The 22,285-nt window shown below is 37.3% G+C and overlaps 1 protein-coding gene across 21 annotated transcripts in view; it reads left to right on the forward strand.

Moving 5' to 3' along the window:
- NEB (nebulin) overlaps window positions 1–22,285 on the forward strand; it is a 219,953-nt gene that overhangs the window by 21,616 nt on the left and 176,052 nt on the right. For all 21 annotated transcript variants that reach the window (XM_061438168.1, XM_061438021.1, XM_061438025.1 and 18 more), the window contains exons 13-29: window positions 1,909–2,025; window positions 3,698–3,802; window positions 3,890–3,997; window positions 4,095–4,199; window positions 4,617–4,715; window positions 6,000–6,104; window positions 7,075–7,182; window positions 7,268–7,381; window positions 8,564–8,665; window positions 8,765–8,872; window positions 8,962–9,066; window positions 10,091–10,189; window positions 12,768–12,872; window positions 13,448–13,555; window positions 13,640–13,753; window positions 18,169–18,366; window positions 20,339–20,446. In XM_061438168.1, the coding sequence (XP_061294152.1) occupies window positions 1,909–2,025; window positions 3,698–3,802; window positions 3,890–3,997; window positions 4,095–4,199; window positions 4,617–4,715; window positions 6,000–6,104; window positions 7,075–7,182; window positions 7,268–7,381; window positions 8,564–8,665; window positions 8,765–8,872; window positions 8,962–9,066; window positions 10,091–10,189; window positions 12,768–12,872; window positions 13,448–13,555; window positions 13,640–13,753; window positions 18,169–18,366; window positions 20,339–20,446 (1,908 nt within the window). The remainder of the gene's footprint in view (window positions 1–1,908; window positions 2,026–3,697; window positions 3,803–3,889; window positions 3,998–4,094; window positions 4,200–4,616; window positions 4,716–5,999; window positions 6,105–7,074; window positions 7,183–7,267; window positions 7,382–8,563; window positions 8,666–8,764; window positions 8,873–8,961; window positions 9,067–10,090; window positions 10,190–12,767; window positions 12,873–13,447; window positions 13,556–13,639; window positions 13,754–18,168; window positions 18,367–20,338; window positions 20,447–22,285) is intronic.

The raw sequence follows: 22,285 nt of genomic DNA on the forward strand, positions 1-22,285 counted from the left end.
ATGGGATATGAGAAAAGTTTTGGTCTAAGCAACTAGATGGATAGGGTTTCCCTTTGTCAAGATAGGAAAGATGGTGGAAGGATAGGTAATTTCTTATTGGAGGGGAAACATGAGCTCAACTTCAGACATGTAAATTTTGAGATGCCTTTAAGAAATGTAAATGTCAAGTAGGCAGTTTATTATATGAGTCTGCCATTTCAGGGGAGATATCTGGAAAGTTTGTATAAATTTGGGCATCAGTAGCATATGAATCATATTTAATGTCATAAGACTGGAGGCCATCAAGGGAGCAAGTGTAGAGAGAAAACTCTAAGGATTGGATTCTGGAGTGCTTCCTTGTGAAGACATCAGTAAGATGGGGTAGAAGCAGAGTTAGGTAAGAGTGATTGATGTCTTGGGAAGCTGGTGAAAGGGGAAGGGAGGGAGTAATTGTGTCAAATGTTTCTGAAGTGGGTTTATCAATGAATGGTGTCTGGTGAACTTAATAAGAGCACTTTGGTTGAGTGTTTAGAAAGGGTTTGTGAGTGAATGAGAAGAGAGAAATAGAATAATATGAGTGTACTTGACTCCTGAGAAAAAAGAAGAGAAAGGGGTAGTAGCTAATGGATAAGTAGGTGAAGAGGGAATTTTTTTAGGTAAGAGGCAAAAATGCCATGTTTCTAGGCTGATAGAAGAAAAATCAAGTGTAGAGGGAAAATGAGATCATGTTGAGGAGGGGAGGGAGAGTGGCTGGAGCATTGTCCTAGAGTAGGAGAAAGGGGCAGGGACCTGGTGCTTAGGAGCAAGGGATGACTTTCCCTGAAATAAGAGAGGAAGCTGTGAATCCCAGATGCAGGTAGAGGGATAATAGGTCTGTGGAATTTCCTTTCTAGTTGTTTCCATTGGTCATGGAAATAGATAATTCTATAAGAGGTTGTCTACATCCTCCACTTCTGAAGAACATCCTCTGTGAGTCCCCAGCGTGGGCTGTAGGGGTGGTACATCTGTGTTTCAGTTGTGTATCTCCCACCTTTGAAGACTGAGCCAATTGTTTTCTGAGGTTCTTAAATATTGGCAGATTATCTAGGATTTCCAGAACATGTCTATATTCTAAAATTATTTTGCTTGAAGAAATAAATGGCACTGGTGCTCATGGTCAAGGTTAGGATCTGTTTCTTTTTTTCTTCTTCCCTCTGGATATGCTCCTGAGGGGGGCTTTTGTGCCCTTACTTAAAGCTTCTGTTGGAGCTGGAATTAAAGGTGAAAAGTAGGGAGGGCAGAAGAAAAGATGAGGCTGTCACCATATATCTAGCCCCTACCCCTTCCTCCTCCTCCCATGCCTACATTAAGTATACATGTGCTCACACACATAGTCACAGATGAGGCATAGAAGGCTAGATTGATGATGCTTCTAGCTTTTTCTTTAAACATGTGTTGGCAGATAGGCAGCTGGAGGATAAGAGCTGAATGAGGGTTCTGGAGCAGCAGGTATCCAGGACATGATGCACTGTCATTATTATGATGTATATCTTTCTTCTATTATTTCTCCCTCCCTCCCTCTCTCTCTCCCCCCTCTCTCCCTCCCCCACCTCCCCTCACCCTCCTCCCCTCCTCCCTTCCTCCCTCCCTCTCTGAGGGTAGGGAACATGTGTTACTGTTTCTTGAATCTGTCCCAGGACCAGGTGCATAATCAATGCCCTATGGATACTTTTGAATGAATAAATGATGGAAGAAAAGATATCCTGAAAATGTATGCAGTTTCTCCACTGCTGTTATGAGTTACTATGAATATTTTGTTTACAAAATGTCAAGCTGCCAGTTTTCTGAAGAGAAAATTGATTCCTGGAGCGATGTCATAATACGTGTAAAAGAGAAGGAGAACAAAAGTAACATAGAGAGTTACTTTATCACTTTATTTCACTCCCACAGGTAAAATACAAACAAGACTATGAAAAGAATAAAGGAAAAGCAGATTATAATGTACTTCCTGCTTCAGAAAACCCACTGCTCAGGCAGCTGAAGGCGGCAGGAGATGCCCTGAGTGATGTAAGTATATTCTTGTCAAAAGTGGGTTTTTTTAACCTGAGCTGCAAGAGGGATGAAATTTTTCTCCTTCTACAATGACTAAATGCAAATAGAACTTTGCAAATACTTGAAGGTTATGGGGTAGCAGTTTCCCTGGAGCTGTCTAACAGGAAGGCATTAGTGTCTCTGAGTATGATATGTGTCAATGTGGGGAGCCTGTGGACTAGTTCAGTGGGCAGGGAAATCCTCATTTCCTTGAAACTCCAGGAGCCTGTGCCTTTGTGTGGGCAAAAAGTACATTGTAGACGTTTTGTTGTGATTCTGGTGGCGGCAGAAGGAGACTGAAAGGGGAAGACTAGGAGCTGGAGCCGCTTGGTGCCCTACCCTTATGCTCTTCAAGCCTGCTGCTGGACAGAAGGGAAATGTCCTGAATTTCACAACTTTTCTCCCTAACCTCCACCACTTTTTACTCAGGTTTTGACTCCAGAAACCATCATTTGCAGACAGCAAAACTGAAAAGATGGCTCCCTAAGTCTTCACAGGAATTTCTAATAGTGGAATATTAAGAGCTTGTCTAATCCACTGCTTTTCAAATACACTAGATAAGTGAAAACTGGCCTGGCATTAGAAGACACACAGCTCAAGGCCGCTTTGATTATGTATATAAAGAGACTGAACATACTGTCAGTTGAGTTTTTCCCTTTTAATTAGGTAAAGTTTCCCAGCATTTGAGATTATGTGTGGGTTAGTTATCTTTGTCCCTTGAGTTAAATCAGCACCATAGATATGTGTACATGTGACTGACGAGGTGGGGTGAGTGATGTGGCAGGTGAGAGGACAGAAATGAATCTGTTCAAATAGCTCTACTGGGAAATCAGTGCAAAGCACTGTTTCCTGAATGAAGGTCATCTTTATTGAACATAAAAACCCAAGTTCAAATCCATTTTGTTGAAAAAGACAATATAAAAATATTAAAAATGAACAGCCCCAGTATGTGTATGTATGACTGATTCCCTTTACTGTCCACCTGAAATTATCACAACATTGTTAATTGGCTATAGTCCAAGATAAAATAAAAAGTTAAAATGACAATGATCTGCTTTATCAGTTGGGCACTGTAAAATCCAGTAATGGTTAGAGCTGAAGATAAGTCTAGAAGAGGAGAAGGGTTGGTAGACTGTTTGTATATACCTTATTTTTAAGATACACAGTCTGTTCATATAATAAGGAACTTTTCCTTGGTAGAAGGAGGAGGAGTGTATACTTCCCTGTGTGCAAGCTTTTTCCATGAAGGTTTGTTTTTTAAAAAATGAAAAATTTACTGTCACTCAGAATGTTCCTGTTTCTCAGGGCATCATTAGTGAAGAAAGAGTATGTCAGTTGACAGGTAGAAAAGGCAGTAAGTCAGAAATACTCAAGCACCTCTGCAACTAAGGGTTTGGTCTGAGGCAATATATTGGTTTCTTAATTTTTTGGAGAATATTAAACATTTAGGCTTTATAATAATTGCTAATAGAAAAGGTTTAAATCATTCACGACACCCCAAGGTGTGATTGTTAGTTTTAAGACAGTTGACAGGTAAAATCTTTTTTTCTTCTTCCTTTGTTTAGTGTTGGAAAATACAAGTGCAATAATCATCAGCATGGGGGTGATAGGAACCTACTTTAATTGATTTTTTTCTTTCCTTTAACAGAAACTATACAAGGAAAACTATGAAAAGACGAAGGCAAAGAGCATAAATTACTGCGAGACACCCAAATTTAAGCTTGATACAGTTCTGCACAACTTCAGTAGTGATGTAAGACCCCCCACCAGTCATTCCGTCTGTGAAAGCGAAGACCCATCATTTTGCCAATAAACAAATGATATATGTTTTGTCTTTCAGACTAAATATAAAGATTCCTACTTAAAGGATATTTTGGGACATTATGTAGGCAGCTACGAGGATCCGTATCATACACACTGCATGAGAGTCTCAGCTCAGAACAGTGATGTACGTTCTAAGGCAGTTATTTGCCTTTCCAAATAGCACATTTTCAGGGCATGAGTAGAGTGGTTGCATCCTTATGTCCGATTTCTTTTTCTTGTAGAAAAACTACAAGGCAGAATATGAAGAGGACAGAGGCAAAGGCTTCTTCCCCCAGACTATAACTCAAGAATATGAAGCGATCAAAAAACTAGATCAATGTAAAGATGTAAGTCTGTGGTATATACTATGAGCATTACCAACCTCCACAGTATCTAGTGGTCAAGATATTTTTACAAATTTGACACTTCTGCAAACAAATGTTAGCAGGAGACTGTAAGAAACACAATTTATTTTTTAATAGATACACTATTTTCCCTGTGGTCACCCATATGACTCAAGTGTTAAATCTAGCTCATTTTCCCAAAGAAAAGTAATCAGGAATCTGAAGACATGGGACAGTTTCCTATATATATGTAAGAGCATTCCTCAAAAAAAGAACTACAGTCTAATTAGAAAAAAATGTGTTTTATTTCCTACAAGTTTCTTTTCTTTCGGGGGATGGGGATATGCCAGCTTAGCCTATAGGCCAGCTCAGATTTTGACAAGTGATACTACACTAAACCTGATTTCTTTTCTCCCACAGCACACCTACAAAGTCCATCCAGATAAGACAAAATTCACTCAAGTTACTGACTCTCCTGTTCTGATGCAAGCCCAAGTCAATTCCAAGCAGCTGAGTGATGTAAGTTCTCTTAAATATCCAAGAAATCCAGTTTTGAGGGATGATATATCATAGCTCTGTACTTAAAATCCATTTATAAAGAAGGGTTTTTATCCTTGTCACGTTTATTTTAAAAAGACTACGTAAGTTTTAACGAGTTTAACTGGTATACATTTGTAATCACCTAAAATGATCTGATCTGATCTGAAAATACTTAGTTACCTTGCATCTTCTTGGGTGGATAACAATTATAATAAGAGTTGTAGAAGAGAAACTAAATGTAGCTTAACGCACTGGAGAGCACTTGAATTTGGGGGTCAGACACCAGTGAAAATAAAGTGTTAGTCCATTAGTTGTGTCCTACTCTTTGCAACTACATGGACTGTAGCCTGCCAGGCTCCTCTGTCCATGGAATTCTCCAGGCAAGAAAACTGGAGTGGGTTGCCATTCCCTTCTCCAGGGCATCTTCCCAACCCAGGGATTGAACCCAGGTCTCCTGCATTGCAGGCAAATTCTTTACTGTCTGAGCCACCAGGGAAAACTGGATTCAGATTTTAGCACTGTCTTTTATGACCTGGGGGCCTAGGCAAGCTGTTGAACCTCTCCATCCCTCACAGTTTCCTTTGATAATATATGCTTGTTTTGAAGATGAAATGAAAAGAAATATGTGCATGGTGTGCATCCTGGCCCAGAGCAGGTATTCAGTACATGGGATTTCTCTCTCTTGTGCAAGTTTATTTTTGGGAAATGGAGTCTTTGAGATATGTTTTATCATATGAATTTTAAGTGTGAATTTTCAAATTTATGTTGAACTAAAAAAAAATGAAAATAAAAATAACTTGAGTAGATTTATGGCCAGAAATGAAAGCTTCAGTTAGAGTATCCACAAACCATCATGCATGTGAGGGGACATAATCAGACTTGTTAGAAAATATTCTCCAGTGCGTAAGCAATGACAGCTGAGAAGGAAAGGCTGATACTCTCAGAATCTACAGGACCAACTGTGATATTTAAGGAGGGAAGCTTGTGTCTATGAAAAGCGGCCACCTCCTTCCGTTAGGGTCCTGCCATGGTGCCAGATGTGATACGCGCATCAGCGATCCTCCACACAGGTGCTGATAAGAAAGGCGGCCTGCCCTCACTCTGGATTTCTCTCTTGATCATGACAGCTCTGTCAGTTCTTATTTAACAAAATGTATTTTACATTTTATGAAATGTACTCCACATGATTTTTTCTTTTGTATTTTGTAACAATTCTTCTGAGTAGAGAACTAATTTGCTCATTCTTTCCCTCCCCCTCCTCAGCTAAATTACAAAGCAAAACATGAAAACGAAAAGTTCAAGTGTCATATACCTCCAGATACGCCTGCCTTTATCCAGCACAAACTCAATGCCTATAACCTGAGTGATGTGAGTTTCTCATGCACTATGCCTTCTGTTTGACTGACAACTATGCTTTTACTTTTGAGCTGCCTCATTGAATAAACATTTCAGTAATAAAGATGGGAATAAGGGTTAACATTTATATTGTGTTCCCTCTGTGAGGGTAACTCTGAATTCCCCTTTATAAAATGTGTGTAGCAATCTTGTAAGTAGCTTCACACAATGAGACAATCTTAATATATTTTAGGCAACCCTCAAAATGTCACTGTTCATGTATGTTTAATCTCAAATCTTAATGTTAGTTCTTTTAGCCATGTATTCTTTTATATTATACTATAATTTTCTTTCAGGACCTGATATTTAAGATATAGTTTGATTTCGTTTATTTCTCAAGCCTATAATTTCCCTTATATCTCACAAAAAATACTTATTTCTACATGTAAGAGAACTTGCACTGACAAAGATATAAGGTATTCAGAAGTCATAAGGGCAGGTATCCATTGCTATTTTTCATTTCCAAACTTAATTTTATAGAAAAGTCAAGTTACCCATGAGGATTTCAATTTTTTCAACAATTCTATAAATAAGTACTAAAATTATCTAGCATCAGTGAATATTATAATGATCTGTAAAATAACCTTTTCAGAGAACTTTGAGAGCAAATGAAAATGGTGCCTTTATATAATACTAAGTAAGTTAACTGTAGATTATTTGTGCTACTCTGTAAAATATTCGGTGTTAGGAATCAAATATTAGTATGATAACTAGAATGAAGTTAATATATTCTCATGGTGAGTAGAGAAGCTTAATCTTGGAAAATAGGAAGATTCATCTTAAGAATTATCTAAAATAAATTATCTAAAATTTCTTAAACAATGAAAATGGCCTATTTTATATTGAGACAAACTATTGGGTATTGGGTTACCCTTTAGTCTATAAAGTATGATAACATGCATATCACTTTTGCCTATTCCTGTGCTGAAATTTTTCTATCCAGAATATTTATAAACATGACTGGGAGAAGACCAAAGCTAAGAAGTTTGACATTAAGGTGGACGCCATTCCCCTGCTGGCAGCCAAAGCCAACACCAAGATTGCTAGTGATGTGAGTATGGCCTGGGCACCTGGGCGGGGAGGCCTCAGCGATGCTTCCTGATGAGTGGGATCTGACTCATATGATGTCCTTGTAGGTGATGTACAAGAAAGACTATGAGAAAAGCAAAGGGAAGATGATTGGAGCTCTCAGTATTAATGATGACCCCAAGATGCTGCACTCTTTGAAGACGGCCAAAAACCAGAGTGATGTGAGTGCTTTTGTGAACCTGTCTTTAGATGTGGCTGTACTTACTGTTTAATGTAAGCTTGGATGAGACATTAGCCTAAATGAAATCTCAGATTCAGGATGACAAAACATTAAAACCCAGTGGTAAAGAATGATTAACTTCCTCATTCTTATGATGTCTCTGTACTTTGAGACACCAGAGAGTATTGTAAAGCTTCCTTTAATCCCTTAATGCCTTTAGTTTTATTAGGAGGTAAATTACACTAACAATACCATTTTCCTTATTGTTTTTTCTGGAAATAAGCTCAGTATCTCAGTATATCTAAACACCTATTCATTCCATGCCATGACCAAACTCTTGGTACTTAACAAAAATATATACAGAAAAATAAAAGGCAAGAAGTGAGAAAACCAGGCTACAGACAAAGTAGGGAAAACTCAGTGAAGCTTAAGTATTTTAGTTTAAGAATTTTATAAAATACTGATCTCATATTAAAGACTTAAAATATTTTATTAAAAATAAAATTTTTTTATAAAAATTGCTTTTCTAATTCATAGCAAAGAAGAAATATTACCTATTCTGTATTGCTTATAAATATTACTGTCTTTATTGAGGATATTTTTTGGACTTATTTATGGAAGAATTAAAAGAGAATGCGAAGAACTACGTGATGCACTCAATAACACAGAAAAGTCATATTTCATATATCACTGTTATAAAGTAAAATTTAGGTCTTAATGATAAAAGCCAGCTTCCAGAGGTATTGTAAGATGTGTTTTCGTCAAGTACTGAATGGAATACTTTTCTACAACTGTGCCTAAGTATACAAACTCCACTTTATACCTTTTATAATATTTCATACCAACGCTTAAAAAAATCATTTTCCTTCAAACACATTCAAGTGGGAAAAAATATTTTGAGATAAAAAGTTGTTCAGACAGCAGCATTGGTGAGCTGTGATTTATTCTGGCTGAGAAATATTAGGATAAGTACTGTGTACATATTTATGGTTACTGTAGACTAGATCATATAAGACAAGAGCCCCTACCATATTCATTCTGCTTTTCTGCTTTGTAGAAAATAAATGCTGAAGAAATACAAAAATTTCCATTCCAGTAAAGTATAGCAGTGACATGAATAGCTTCTATTTCATGAGATATATTCTTTTATTTTCTTTGTTTAATTTTCTTTTTCCTTTGACAGAGATTATACAAGGAAAACTATGAGAAGACAAAGGCAAAGAGCATGAATTACTGTGAGACTCCTAAATATCAACTTGATACCCTGCTGAAGAACTTCAGTGAGGTTCGAAAGGCCACAGTTACCTCTTGGGTTTGAGGGCTCTCCTCCTGTCTGATAAATAACTATCTATTTGAGTTTGAAAACATATGTTTTCTTTTTCAGGCTAAATATAAAGATTCATATGTACAGAATGTTTTGGGACATTATATAGGCAGTTTTGAGGACCCATATCAAGTACACTGCTTGAAAATTTCAGCTCAAAACAGTGACGTAAGTTTGAAGACAATTGTTCATGCTTCTCAGTAACATTGTTGGGGACAATAGAAATCATGATCTATTTTTGTTCTTTCTCATTACAGAAAAATTACAAAGCAGAATATGAAGAAGATAAAGGGAAATGCTTTTTCCCTCAGACAATAACACAAGAATACGAAGCAATCAAGAAGCTAGACCAGTGTAAAGATGTAAGTCAGCTGCCCTGAAGTTTTGCGATTGTGTTTGGCATTCTTGTGCCATCTAGTGGTCAATTCAGCAGTTTAAATGCTAGCATCTAATGGTTCGCAGGTGTTAAATTTTATGTTTTGGATAGAATTGGGGAATATAAAAATTACTATGAAGAAAATTAGTTGTTACAAAATGATTTCAGGTTTTATAAACCTTTATTTCCACTAGTCTGTATATACATATATCTACACAAATACATACACACACACACATGACTTTTGGGGAAAGAGTGAATATGGTGATTTGTAAGAGATAGGTGTATATTTTACGTGATGGGCTGGCATGTGCCAGACACTGTCCTTGGTGCTGAGAAAGAATAGTGGACAAGTAGGGCTGCTGCTTGTTCCGTGTGCATCTGAGAAGGAGAGACAGACGATAAACAAAGAACATAGAAACTAGAAAGATAGATCAGAAAACTAAAGTGATGCTATAGCGTTAAAATAGAATGATGTGGGTGATGGGGACTGGATGGATACCATAGGTTGGGTGGTCAAGTAATGTCTAAGGCAAAGACTATAGCCGTGCCAAGATCCAGGGAAGAGCAGTGGGAAGAACAGCCTGAGAAGAAACACACTCAGCATGTAAGGACTTGAAAGCATGATGTAACTGACATATACCAGGGAAGGGACAGCAGTAAGAGGTAAAATGGTAGGAGATGAAGGAGGGAGGTGGATTCTGTAGGGGAGGGCTGGTAGGCCAATGTACATTTTACATTGAACCCGAGTCCAGTGGCTAGCCATTGTAAGGCTTCGTCAGGGGGAGGCTAATCTGGTTGCTGAATTGTGGCAGGGAAACCAGTTTGGAGGCAACTTCAGGAGAGAGGGAGATAGAGAAAGAGAGAGGAAGTGAGAGCGCATCAACCAAGTTTTCAAGAACGAAATGCACTCTATTTTTGGCTGGAAACTTTGTGCATGTTATTGTGTATATGAACAAGAATCTAAAGAAACATTATGAAATTTCATTAACAGACCTCTTCTTTTGTAGCATACCTACAAAGTTCATCCAGATAAGACCAAATTCACAGCTGTCACCGATACTCCTGTACTGTTGCAAGCCCAGCTCAACACCAAGCAGCTTAGTGATGTAAGTGGCCTGATTAATGCAAGCATGGGTGACCCAGGATGCTTTGCTTATTGGACGTCAGCATCTACATATTTCACCTTCATGGGCTCATCTGTTATTCCAATAATGTCACTTTTTTCAAGATATAGGCAATAAAATGCAAATGAAGCTGCTAGACTGAATTGTAGCCTCAGGAAGAATGGTGTCAGACAATAGTAAGAATGACTAATAATTCTGCAATAACTCCTCGATTTTTAGTGGGAATTTGCTCATTAGGATCTCTCACATTCCAAAAATAATGCATACTAAAATTTCAAGGCAACTTAAATGACAATAAAAACAGCTACTTGAGTAGGTAACAAGGCAAATTTTCCCCATTCCTAAGTTTGCCAACAAAGGCTTTACAGAAAGAAAAAGAGCACAGAAACAAGGAAGATGCCAGACAATAATACAAAAACTAATATAGGATGTTGATAATATAGAATTCAAATCAGATGATGTGTGAGAAAGTAATGGGGGTACACTTTGGATTAGGAAGTCAAGGGAGGTCTAAAGTAGAATGATCCAGCCATGCAGCAGTGCTTCTCAAATATTGACGTGTATGTGGGTGATAAATGGAGATTCTGGTTTGGTAGGCCTGGAGGGACTTATATAAACTCCCTAGTCCCCACTTTGAGTAGCTAGGTATGTGTTCATTGCTCAGTCATGTCCAACTCTTTGGCAACTCCATGGACTGTAGCCCACCAGCCTCCTCTGTCCATGGAATTCTCCAGGCAGGAATACTAGAATGGGTAGTCATTCCCTTCTCCAGGGGATCTTCCCAGCCCAGGGATCAAACCCAGGTCTCATGCATTGCAGGCAAATTCTTTACCAACTGAGCCACCAGGGAAGCCCTGAGTAGCCAGCTAAATCCTGAGGAGTAACATGTGTTCCTCAAGACAGGAAGATGTAATATTCCATTTGCCCTACTTAAACATGGTTTTTAGTAACATGAATTATCTCATGTGCAGTTGCTAAAGGAATATCTACCATTTTTCTACATTCTACATACATGCATTAATATATGATTAATATATACAAATCATATCAATATATGATTTATATATAACAAATCATATTAATATATATCAATATACTATTAATGTGCTTAATTATATTAGTAATATATTGATATTATTAATAAAATATATTAATATATTAGTTAATCATACTAATAAATGGTCAATTTGTTTTTCTGACTTGCTTTACTCTGTATGACAATCTCTAGGTCCTACCATGTCTCTGAAAATGGCATGAGTTTGTTCCTTTTTATGGCTGAGTAATAGTCCAGTGTGTGTGTGTGTGTGTGTGTGTGTGTGTGTATATGTGTGTATATGTGCCACATCTTCTTTATCCATTCCTCTGTTGATGGACCTTTAGGTTGCTTCCATGTCCTGGCTGTTGTAAATAGTACTTCCATGAACTTTGGGATGCATGTATCTTTTGGAATTATGGTTTTCTCCATAACACTGTAATGCAATTATACACCAACAAAATTTAAAAAATAAAGTAATGGTGTCAATGTAATCCAAAAGACATATTGGTTCATGTGCAACTTTTCCCAGCATATTAATATTTTGTGTTCCAATGAAGGACAACTAGCTAACATCGGGCTTCCCTGGTAGCTCAGCTGGTAAAGAATCTGCCTACAGTGCCGGAGACCCCAGTTCCATTCCTGGGCTGGGAAGATCCCCTGGAGAAGGGATAGGCTACCCACACCAGTATTCTTGGGCTTCCCTGGTGGCTCAATTGGTAAAGAATCTGCCTGCAATGCAGGAGACCTGGGTTCAGTCTCTGGGTTGGGAAGATCCCCTGGAGAAAGGAATGGCTACCCACTCCAGTATTATGGCCAGGAGAATTCCATAAACTGTATAGTTTATGGGGTCGCAAAGAGTCAGACACAACTGAGCAACTTTCACTACTTTCAAATACTAATAACATCAGTGCTGCAACTGAGCTTGGCAAGCGGCAGAGGAATGTAATCTTGTGCATGGTGCCCAGGAAACACCTTCTCTTCTCATTGTCCTGGTAAGGTCAGGGGTTCTGTCTTGAAGAATCTGAAATGCATGGTTCTTCGCAGTGCATTTGCCTTTAACTCCAAAATTCAACAGCCTCATTCCTTCTTTATACTCTTTTCCTTCCACCTAATGTCACCTTTTAAAAATTTCAAATAAAATCCCATATCTTGTACTTTTGATAAGAATTTATGTATCTTTTTTAAGCTGTTCTAGCATTCTCTTTAGAGTTATTATTTTTGTCAGTGCTCCGATTACATAGATTTTGAATGTTCGTGTTCTCAAAGCACACCCCAGAGGACAATGAGATTCCCATATATACATTGTGGTGGCATTTACAAAATGATAACCCAGAGTTGTTTTATACCAGCGTTCATGAAAGAGGAAGTGAGTCTGGATCCTATGCTGAATTTTTACTGGATAGACTATTTCTTTGAGTCATTTTTCTAAAAAGGATAGTAATGACTTAGCTATATACATTCTCCTTTATAAACTCAAGGAAGTTCCTACCCTGACCTGTTTGGCTACTCTCTATTGCTTTTTAGCTGAATTACAAGGCAAAGCATGAAGGTGAGAAGTTCAAGTGCCACATACCAGCAGATGCTCCACAGTTTATACAACACAGAGTCAACGCCTATAACCTGAGTGATGTGAGTACCGTATATGTTGGTGTATGGATGAAGAGGAAATATTATGAATGCTTAAAAGGACCAGATTAAGAGTTATGCAAATAAACAACTGTTGAGATGCTTGCCAGAGTGCCAAATGGAGCTTTTGAACTCAAATGCTCTTAAGACTTTCTGGTAGCCATTTGATGTCATTTTCCATAGTCTCTGTTACTATCAGAAACATTCTTTCAATCACCCTGCCCCCTTCCTCCCCACCAATCCCTAGAGTTTCACAATATCTCTCATATTCTTATAAGGAAATGTCACATTTCCCCTTCTCCAGTTGGTTGTCAGGTTATATTATCCTTTATGTATCAAGATAGCAGAGTCTTTAGAAAGTTTACAGAACCCTGGAAAGAATATATTATACTTATTTTGTGGTGGAGGAAAGAAGCTAGAGGATAGATAATAAGCTATATTATCATTTGGTAAATATAGTATTAAGTAGGTAAAGTAAGTCTCTATATACAAATTTCAATCTGTTTTTAAATTTTTACTGAGTTAATCTGTATTAGATATTGTTCTTAAAATTCCTGTGCTGAAATTTTTCTGTCCAGAATATTTATAAACATGACTGGGAGAAGACCAAAGCTAAGAAGTTTGACATTAAGGTGGACGCCATTCCCCTGCTGGCAGCCAAAGCCAACACCAAGATTGCTAGTGATGTGAGTATGGCCTGGGCACGTGGGCGTGGGGCCTCAGCGATGCTTCCTGATGAGTGGGATCTCACTCGTGTGATGTCCTTGCAGGTGATGTACAAGAAAGACTATGAGAAAAGCAAAGGGAAGATGATTGGAGCTCTCAGTATTAATGATGACCCCAAGATGCTGCACTCATTGAAGACGGCCAAAAACCAGAGTGATGTGAGTGCTTTTCTCAATCTGTCTTATTTTTAGTATTGTGTCCCAGGTAATATGGCCAAGGATAGAGATGTAAAAGGATTGCATCAGGTTCATAACAACAAACTGCTGAGCAGAACTTTAAAAGTAGAATGATTCCCCAAGTTTTTGTGCCTCTCATGTTTCAGGAGAGAAATTATTTGTACTTGATTACCATTTCACTTTGAAAGACTTATGTGCTCATATTTAGTAGAATATTGAGTATAATTTTTAGCATCATTTGGAAAACATTAAGATATTTTCATATTTTCTAATTGAAGAGTAACTTCTAAAATTAAGTTTCAAAAAGTGGCCTAATTTTGAAAGAAAAATCATGAGTCAGAGATAAAAATCTTAGTATAGTGAACCTTGCTCTTTATTGACTTTAGTAATTAGTATTGACGTAGATCTAAGGAAAAATATACCATTAATTATAGTTACATTTGAGAATCTGATAAAATATTTGGATTATCTCTTCAGAAAAATGGAGGTTTTTCACACCTTTACCTTTCAGAGAATTCATGGATTCCCTAAATATTGCCTTTAGGCCATCTATCATCTTCCAGTTAAAATTCTTAGCATAGAGAGGCAAACATACACTATCACAAATTATATATACACTATATTTTAAAATGCTTAACGAATCCCTTAAGAGTGGTAAGAATGTTCAACATAGCTTGAAATATTAGTTTTTCATGATGAAAGAGAAAGGTGTTTATATCTTTTGCTTTCATTTTAACCATGTGAAAGGATGAGATTTAGAGCATTCCCTCCATATACAAAAATAAACTCAAAATGCATTAAAAACCTGAAATCATGAAACTCCTAGAAGAGAACCTAGGTAGGACACTCTTTGACATAAATTGTAGTAATATTTTTTGGAATCTGTCTCATAAGGCAAAAGAAATAAAAACAAATGGGACATAATTAAAAGCTTTTGCATAGCAAAATGAAGAGACAATCTATGAAATAGAAAATATTTGCAAATGATATAACTCACAAGGGGTTAACATCCAAAATAAACAAACAGCTCATACAGCTCAGTATCAAGGAAACAATAAAAAAAAAAAATGGGCAGAAAATTTGAATAGACATTTTTCCAAAGAAGACATATAGATGGCTAACAGGCACATGAAAAGATGTTCAACATGCTTGATTTTTGGCAGAAACCATCACAGTTCTGTAAAGCAATTATCCTTAAATTAAAAAATAAATTTAAAATTTTGAGTGTTCAACATAGATAATTATTAGAGAAATACAAATCAAAACAACAATGAGATATCACCTCACACCTATTAGAATCAGATCAGATCAGATCAGTCGCATCCGACTCTTTGCAACCCCATGAATCGCAGCACGCCGGGCCTCCCTGTCCATCACCAACTCCTGGAGTTCACTCAGACTCACGTCCATCGAGTCAGTGATGCCATCCAGCCAACTCATCCTCTGTCATCCCCTTCTCCTCCTGCCCCCAATCCCTCCCAGCATGAGAGTCTTTTCCAATGAGTCAACTCTTCACATGAGGTGGCCAAAGTACTGGAGTTTCAGCTTTAGCATCATTCCCTCCAAAGAAATCCCAGGGCTGATCTCCTTCAGAATGGACTGGTTGGATCTCCTTGCAGTCCAAGGGACTCTCAAGAGCCTTCTCCACCACCACAGTTCAAAAGCATCAATTCTTCAGTGCTCAGCCTTCTTCACAGTCCAACTCTCACATCCATACATGACCACAGGAAAAACCATAGCCTTGACTAGACGGACCTTTGTTGGCAAAGTAATGTCTCTGCTTTTGAATGTGCTATCTAGGTTGGTCATAACTTTCCTTCCAAGGAGTAAGCGTCTTTTAATTTCATGGCTGCAGTCACCATCTGCAGTGATTTTGGAGCCCGGAAAAATAAAGTCTGCCACTGTTTCCACTGTTTCCCCATCTATTTCCTATGAAGTGATGGGACCGGATGCCATGATCTTCATTTTCTGAATGTTGAGCTTTAAGCCAACTTTTTCACTCTCCACTTTCACTTTCATCAAGAGGCTTTTGGGTTCCTCTTCACTTTCTGCCATAAGGGTGGTGTCATCCGCATATCTGAGGTTATTGATATTTCTCCCGGCAATCTTGATTCCAGCTTGTGCTTCTTCCAGCCCAGCGTTTCTCATGATGTACTCTGCATATAAGTTAAATAAACAGGGTGACAATATACAGCCTTGACGTACTCCTTTTCCTATTTGGAACCAGTCTGTTGTCCCTATTAGAATGCCTATCATCAAAAAGTCTAAAAATAACAAATATTGGCAAGCATATAGAGAAAAGAGAACTCTCCTACACTGTTGGTGGGAATGTAAATTGGTGCAGCCATTATGGAAAACAGTATGGAGTTTCCTTAAAAAACTAAAAGTGGAGCTACCACATCATCTAGCAGTCCCAACTCCTGGGCTTATACCTAGAAAAGAGAAAGACTCTAGTTCAAAAAGATACATTCAGACCAATATTCGAAGCAGCCTTATTTACAATAGCTAAATATGGAAGCAACCTAAGTGTCCAACAAATGAATGGATAAACAAGATGTGGTATATGTATACTATTGAGTATCGCTCAGCCATAAATAAGAAGGAAATTCTGCCGTTTGCAGCAGTGTGGTTGTACCTAGAGAATATTATGCTTGTAAAATAAGTCAGAGAAAGACAAATATTGTATGATATCACTTGAGTGTGGAATCTAGAAAATAAAATGAATGTACATAACAAAACAGATAGATATAGAAAACAAACTTGTAGTTACCCGTGGGAAGAGGGAGAGATGGGCAAGATAGGGGTAGAGGATTAAGAGATACAAACTGCTTATGTATAAAATAGATACACAATTAGGATATATTTTAGAGCACAGAATTATCACAGTTATAGCCATTATCTTGTAACTTTTCACAGAGTGTAATCTGTAAAACTACTGACTTACTCTGCTGTCCACCTGAGGCTAATATTGTAAATCAACTATACTTCAATTTACAAATATAGCCATTTGGATCTTTGACAGCCTTTTATATGTGCTGACAGGTGTGAGCTGGTTTGAATTTGAACGAGAGTTAGAACAACATAGTTGAGGGAATTCCCTGGTGATCTAGCGGTTAGGACTCTGCTTTCTCTGCCGGGGCATGAGTTTAATCCCTGGTCAGGGATCTAAGATCATATAAGCTGCATGACCAAAACAGTTTAGTCAAAAGCACTTCCACACACCAACCGCTATTACAACATTGCTTTATCTGTTTATTTCTAATAAAGACAAACTATCTTTTTCAGTGTTCTTGCATGCCATCAGAAAGTGGCCATATTTTATCATCATAAACCAGGGCCTAGATTTTACAATTAAGAGATATATTTATTCTATGAAACTGACTACCCATGAAAGATTAAAAGGAAGATAACATTCCCTAGTAAAGCTAAAAGATCAGATTATTTGCAGAAGGAATTCCTACAGGAACTTTATAATGCACATCCAAACTTGCTACCTTGGATCACTGTCTTAGTGCTTATGTGATTACAGGGAAATATAATGGGTTTAGAATTTTCCTAAGGGTACTGGGCCAGAATTTTTCTCTCTGTTAAGGTAATTGGTGAGCAAACATGATGAAGCTGGGCTTTGACCTAAGTAGCATCCTCTCCAACCATTCCAGAAAACCAGCCAATGAAAGTTCCTTCTGAGGCCCAGTCAGGACATCTGGTTTATGAGAACACTGTACATAAAGACCAAGGTTACTTTCATGGCTCAGTTTCATAAATTTTTCTCCTTTGAGGTCTTGTAGCTGCTGAAATCTGAAGCTTCTTTTAAATTGTAACCAAAATTAAACTTAGTATGAACAAAAACCTTTGGGGTTCTCAATGGAGCTTATTTATTGTCCAAACTAGAATAGTCAGGTTGAAAAATCAGTAACTATTCATTTAAAGATGACTTTAGAAAAGTCAAGTGTACAGCCCTATTTACGAAGTAGTCATTTTATACAATCAGAAGTATGAAGTGCTTGTCATATAATTTTTGATAATTTAAAAAATACTTCTTTAGTGGAAAACTCTTCAACGGTTATTACCTTGATAGAAATAATGCTTATTAGTGGTCCTTGAAAAACTGTATTCTAAAATAAAATAATAGCTGGCTGAAGCAGAAACTGTGGCCCATTCATAATGTCTGACAGTTCCTCTTTAACCTAAAAAAAGAGATTTGAGAAAATCTGACCATGTATGATTTGAGGGGGGAGGTGTTCAATAAGTGAAACATACCAAATTTTAAGAAAAAATCACTAACTAGATGTCTGGGTCTATATCTCTAACTTGTATTTATTGCTTAATAGAGATCTCTGCTTTTCTGCAAATCCGTTGAAGGTTTGTATTAATAATTGGTAATTTCCTGTTCACAGCATGAATATCGTAAAGACTATGAAAAGTCAAAAACTATCTACACAGCACCTCTCGACATGCTCCCACTCACTCATGCTAAGAAATCTCAGGCAATTGCCAGCGATGTGGACTATAAGCACCTCTTACACAATTATAGCTACCCGCCCGACAGCGTTAATGTGGACCTTGCCAAGAAGGCTTATGCACTGCAGAGCGATGTGAGTAACCAGATTTTCTCTATTCCTGCTATTTAAGGTAGAAACTGAGAAGGGTTTCTAAGCTTAGTGATGTTTTTGGCAATTCTCATAAGTGTCTGCACTGTCTTCTGTATGTAGCCAATATGTGATGAGAAAATGATCCTGGGGATTCTATGAGAGCACACTCTTCAGGGTTAGAAAGGCCTGGGGCTGGCAGGCACCCCATCACATTGCTTTTGGGAAACTGATCAAATTTGCTGAGTTTAGAGTCCTCCTTATAAAATTGGAATAATATAAAAGAATTGTTGTGATTATTTAAATGCATTCAAAATACTCTTAGCATGGTGCCAGGCCCTGGTGAATTCTCAATAAACATTTGCTAGTTTTATCATCACCATTAGCATAATTATCACATTCATCAGTCAGTGAATTTTGTATAGGTTGCTATCTTGTCTGAAAATAAAATGTATGATTTATCATATTACTTTTTATAATAGCTGGGTTTTTTCCTGCAGATCAAAACATCTTTAGGCAAATCGATTTGTCTGAGCTATACAACTGAACACCTTGTCCTAACAATTCAATTTTTTTTAGTGATAAATATGCATAACATAATGTTGGCCATATTTACCATTTTTAAGTGTACAGTTCAGCAGCAGTTAATAACACTGTTGTAAAATCAACCTCAGAACTTTTTCATCTTACAAGAATTAAATCTTATGTGCATTAAATAATTCCCATTTCCTCTTCTCCTCAGCCCCTGTCAACCACGCTTCTACTTTCTTTGATCTCACATCAATGGAATTATGTAGTGCTTGCCTTTTTCTGATTGGCTTATATCATTTAGCATGATGTCCTCAAGGTTCATTCATAGTGTGTGTGTCACAATTTCCTTCCTTTTTGAGGCTGAATAATGTTCCATTTTGCATGTATATATGGTATTCGATTTATCCATTCGTCTGCCAGTGAACATTTGGGTAGTTTCCACCTTTTGGCTATTGAGAATAATGCTACAGTGAACATGAGTGTGTGAATATCTTTAAGACCCGCTTTCAATCCTTTTGAGTATATATACGCAGAAGTAGAATTTCTGGATGATAAAATAGTTCTATTTTTAATTTTTTGAGAAACTGCTATACTACTTTCTATATCAGCTATACAATTTTACATTCTCATGACTAAAAATTCTACTTTATGAATTATTATCCTTTTGTTTGTTTCATTTTTTTATGTTTCGTTCTCCCAAATAGATCAGTTTTCTCAAAGGCAGGAACCAGTGGTTTCTTGATTTTTCATTCCACTTAGAAGGCCCCCACTGATCTAAATTTTGTATCTAGAGCATATGTTTTAGGTATCATTTATAGCCAGACAACAAGAGTTGGTTAAGAGTAGGTTATTATTTTAATAGCATCAAGTAACTGTTCCCCAGATAGGTTCAATTCCAAATGATAACTGCTCTCCATAAGCAAATTATTGAATACAACTATTTTAAAATGCATTGTTAGCTAATGGAGAAACCCTTTTAAGCTGACCATTACACATGAAGGCAATGTGTGTAAACACTTAATACAAATAATTACTATCAAGTCTTATCAGCAAATAAGCAAAATTATCCATCTTCAATATGGCCTTTAGTGACATAGAAACACAATACTAGTGTTCTAGAGAGCAAACAGATCTGATGATCAAAATATAGCAATTTCATTTGTTCTTTGAAATATAGTTTTGAATTTAGCATTTTCCAGATTGGAATTATAATTCCACATACTTGGGAAATAAGAATGAAGGAGAATATATGCCAACTAGAAAGAACAGTGAAAACCTAAGGACTGTTAAAAATCTCTCCCCAAGGAAATGTTTAAAATAACTTCAATGCATGGAGATGGAATCTGGTCAGAAATCTTACAAGCATTTTGGGGGGGAAAATGTTAATGATTTTACAAATAAGGATGGCTCTGAATAAAGAAGTGTAACCTTTTTCTCGGTGTTCTAGGTTGAATACAAAGCTGACTACAACAGCTGGATGAAGGGTTGTGGCTGGATGCCTTTTGGGTCCTTAGAAATGGAAAAGGCAAAGCGAGCGTCAGACATTCTGAATGAGGTACAGCCGTCAACACTCTGTGTGTCACAGAGACAGAGTTGCAAATGTGTCGTGTTAAAACCCCCAAACCATGGGAAGGGCCTCCTTTACCACTTCATTTTCTGGTATTATTGCTACAGGAAGAAACCAAATTATCACGTGTATTCATTATCTCAGTAGATAATTGTACCCCTTCACATCACCAAAGTCATTTATGTTAACCATTTATGGCAGAAATATCTTCAACAACTTTATTGAGGTATAGTTTGCATACCACAGAATTTACATATTTTAAGTATACGCTTTGACAAGTTTTATTAAATCCATACAGTTTATAGCCATCCCCACAACCGAATTTTTTTTTTTTGAATGGTAAACACATCTTTATTTTTCAGAAGCAAGCTAGTAAATGAGTAATACACTTTGAAATACATAAAGCAGGAGTGAAATCATCATGGTCAAGGGAGGCTGGACTGGAAGTTTGGTTAGGTCACTGGATGTATCAAGAGATCAGCTCAAGGCTGCTTCAATTTTGGCTTTGGGTTTCATGAGATTCCCCCTACTAGTTAGGAATTGTTTTAGCAGCAGGAAAAAGAATATTTGAAATTATGGAGGCTACTCACATACTTTGCCTTCAAAATAGCTAGGAGGGAGTTGGTTGCTGGCATATATTCAGTGATGTCAGACCCACAATTGAATTTTAAGATGCTAAATTTTTTCCCCAAAAATTCCCACACCCATTTTCAAACCCAGACAATTACAGATCTTATTTCCATCTCTATAATTTTCTTTTCCAGAAATATCTTTTGAATCAGGATTCTTTCACTTAGCGTAATGTTTTTGAGGTTCATCCATATTTCTACATGTGTCCAAAATATGTTTCTTTTTATTAGTAGTATTCCTTTGTATGGCTATATCACATTTTGGTTGTCCAACTGGGCATACACATATTTTTCCCCCAAAATATGGTGATTGTAAATTGTGCATATAATGACAATTATAGAGACACTTTTCTTTGAAGTATTATTGTTCCCTGTGCTATATTCCTGGTGACTTTGAAGTAGTGTATATATTGTTATTCAGTCTAAAAAGAAACAGTGGTGATCCTGGGGTTCTTAAAGCAGTCGCTTCTTTGACAACAGCTGAACACTGCCACTGCTGTAAGGTTTATCTGTCATCCAGGAAATTAGACCACACGGAGCAGGATCAGAGGTGCTAAGTGAGGGTTGTCTTCCACACCCAGGTTTTTGTTCTTGTTGTTTTGTACTGCTGTTTGTTTATTTTGGGTAGAAACTCCTTTATCTACTCAAGAGAGATCATTCAGAAGGAGCTCTTCTGGGTTGGTGGTTTTCAGAAATTTGAAGTGGAAAGAGGGGATGCTTCTATATACACAGAGAGGGATTATAATATGCATGAAGGAAGAGAACTAGGAAAAGAATATAGGAATGAGGGTGGCTGATGTTGATAGCTCCCAATTGAGACACCTTCCCACTGTCCCCTCTCCTGTGTCTCTTTAGCACTTTGGTGATAATTTATGTATTAACCACATTAAGGCTTGCAAAGTGAAAGTCCTCCCTTCTTTGTTCATAAACCAGAGCTGTTGCCCTAGTTCCTCAACTGGAAAACTTTAGTTGCTGATGGAGTGACAGGGATAATGGCACCCCTGAGAGCTTCTAAGTGTCATGCAAAACTACTCCGCTTGTCCTTGCCTCTTTTCTGTTAATCCTTTAGAAAGCTCTGTGAGGTTTCAGGATTCTACTGAGCTGACAGTGCCTTCTTTCATATCATAAACAAGAAATTAAGAGAGTGAAGTCGGTTCCTGAAAGTTGTATTGGTCTGTACTCTCCCCAAACAATTGAA

The sequence above is a fragment of the Bos javanicus genome, chromosome 2 (genome assembly GCF_032452875.1).
Source record: "Bos javanicus breed banteng chromosome 2, ARS-OSU_banteng_1.0, whole genome shotgun sequence".
NCBI lineage: Eukaryota > Metazoa > Chordata > Mammalia > Artiodactyla > Bovidae > Bos > Bos javanicus.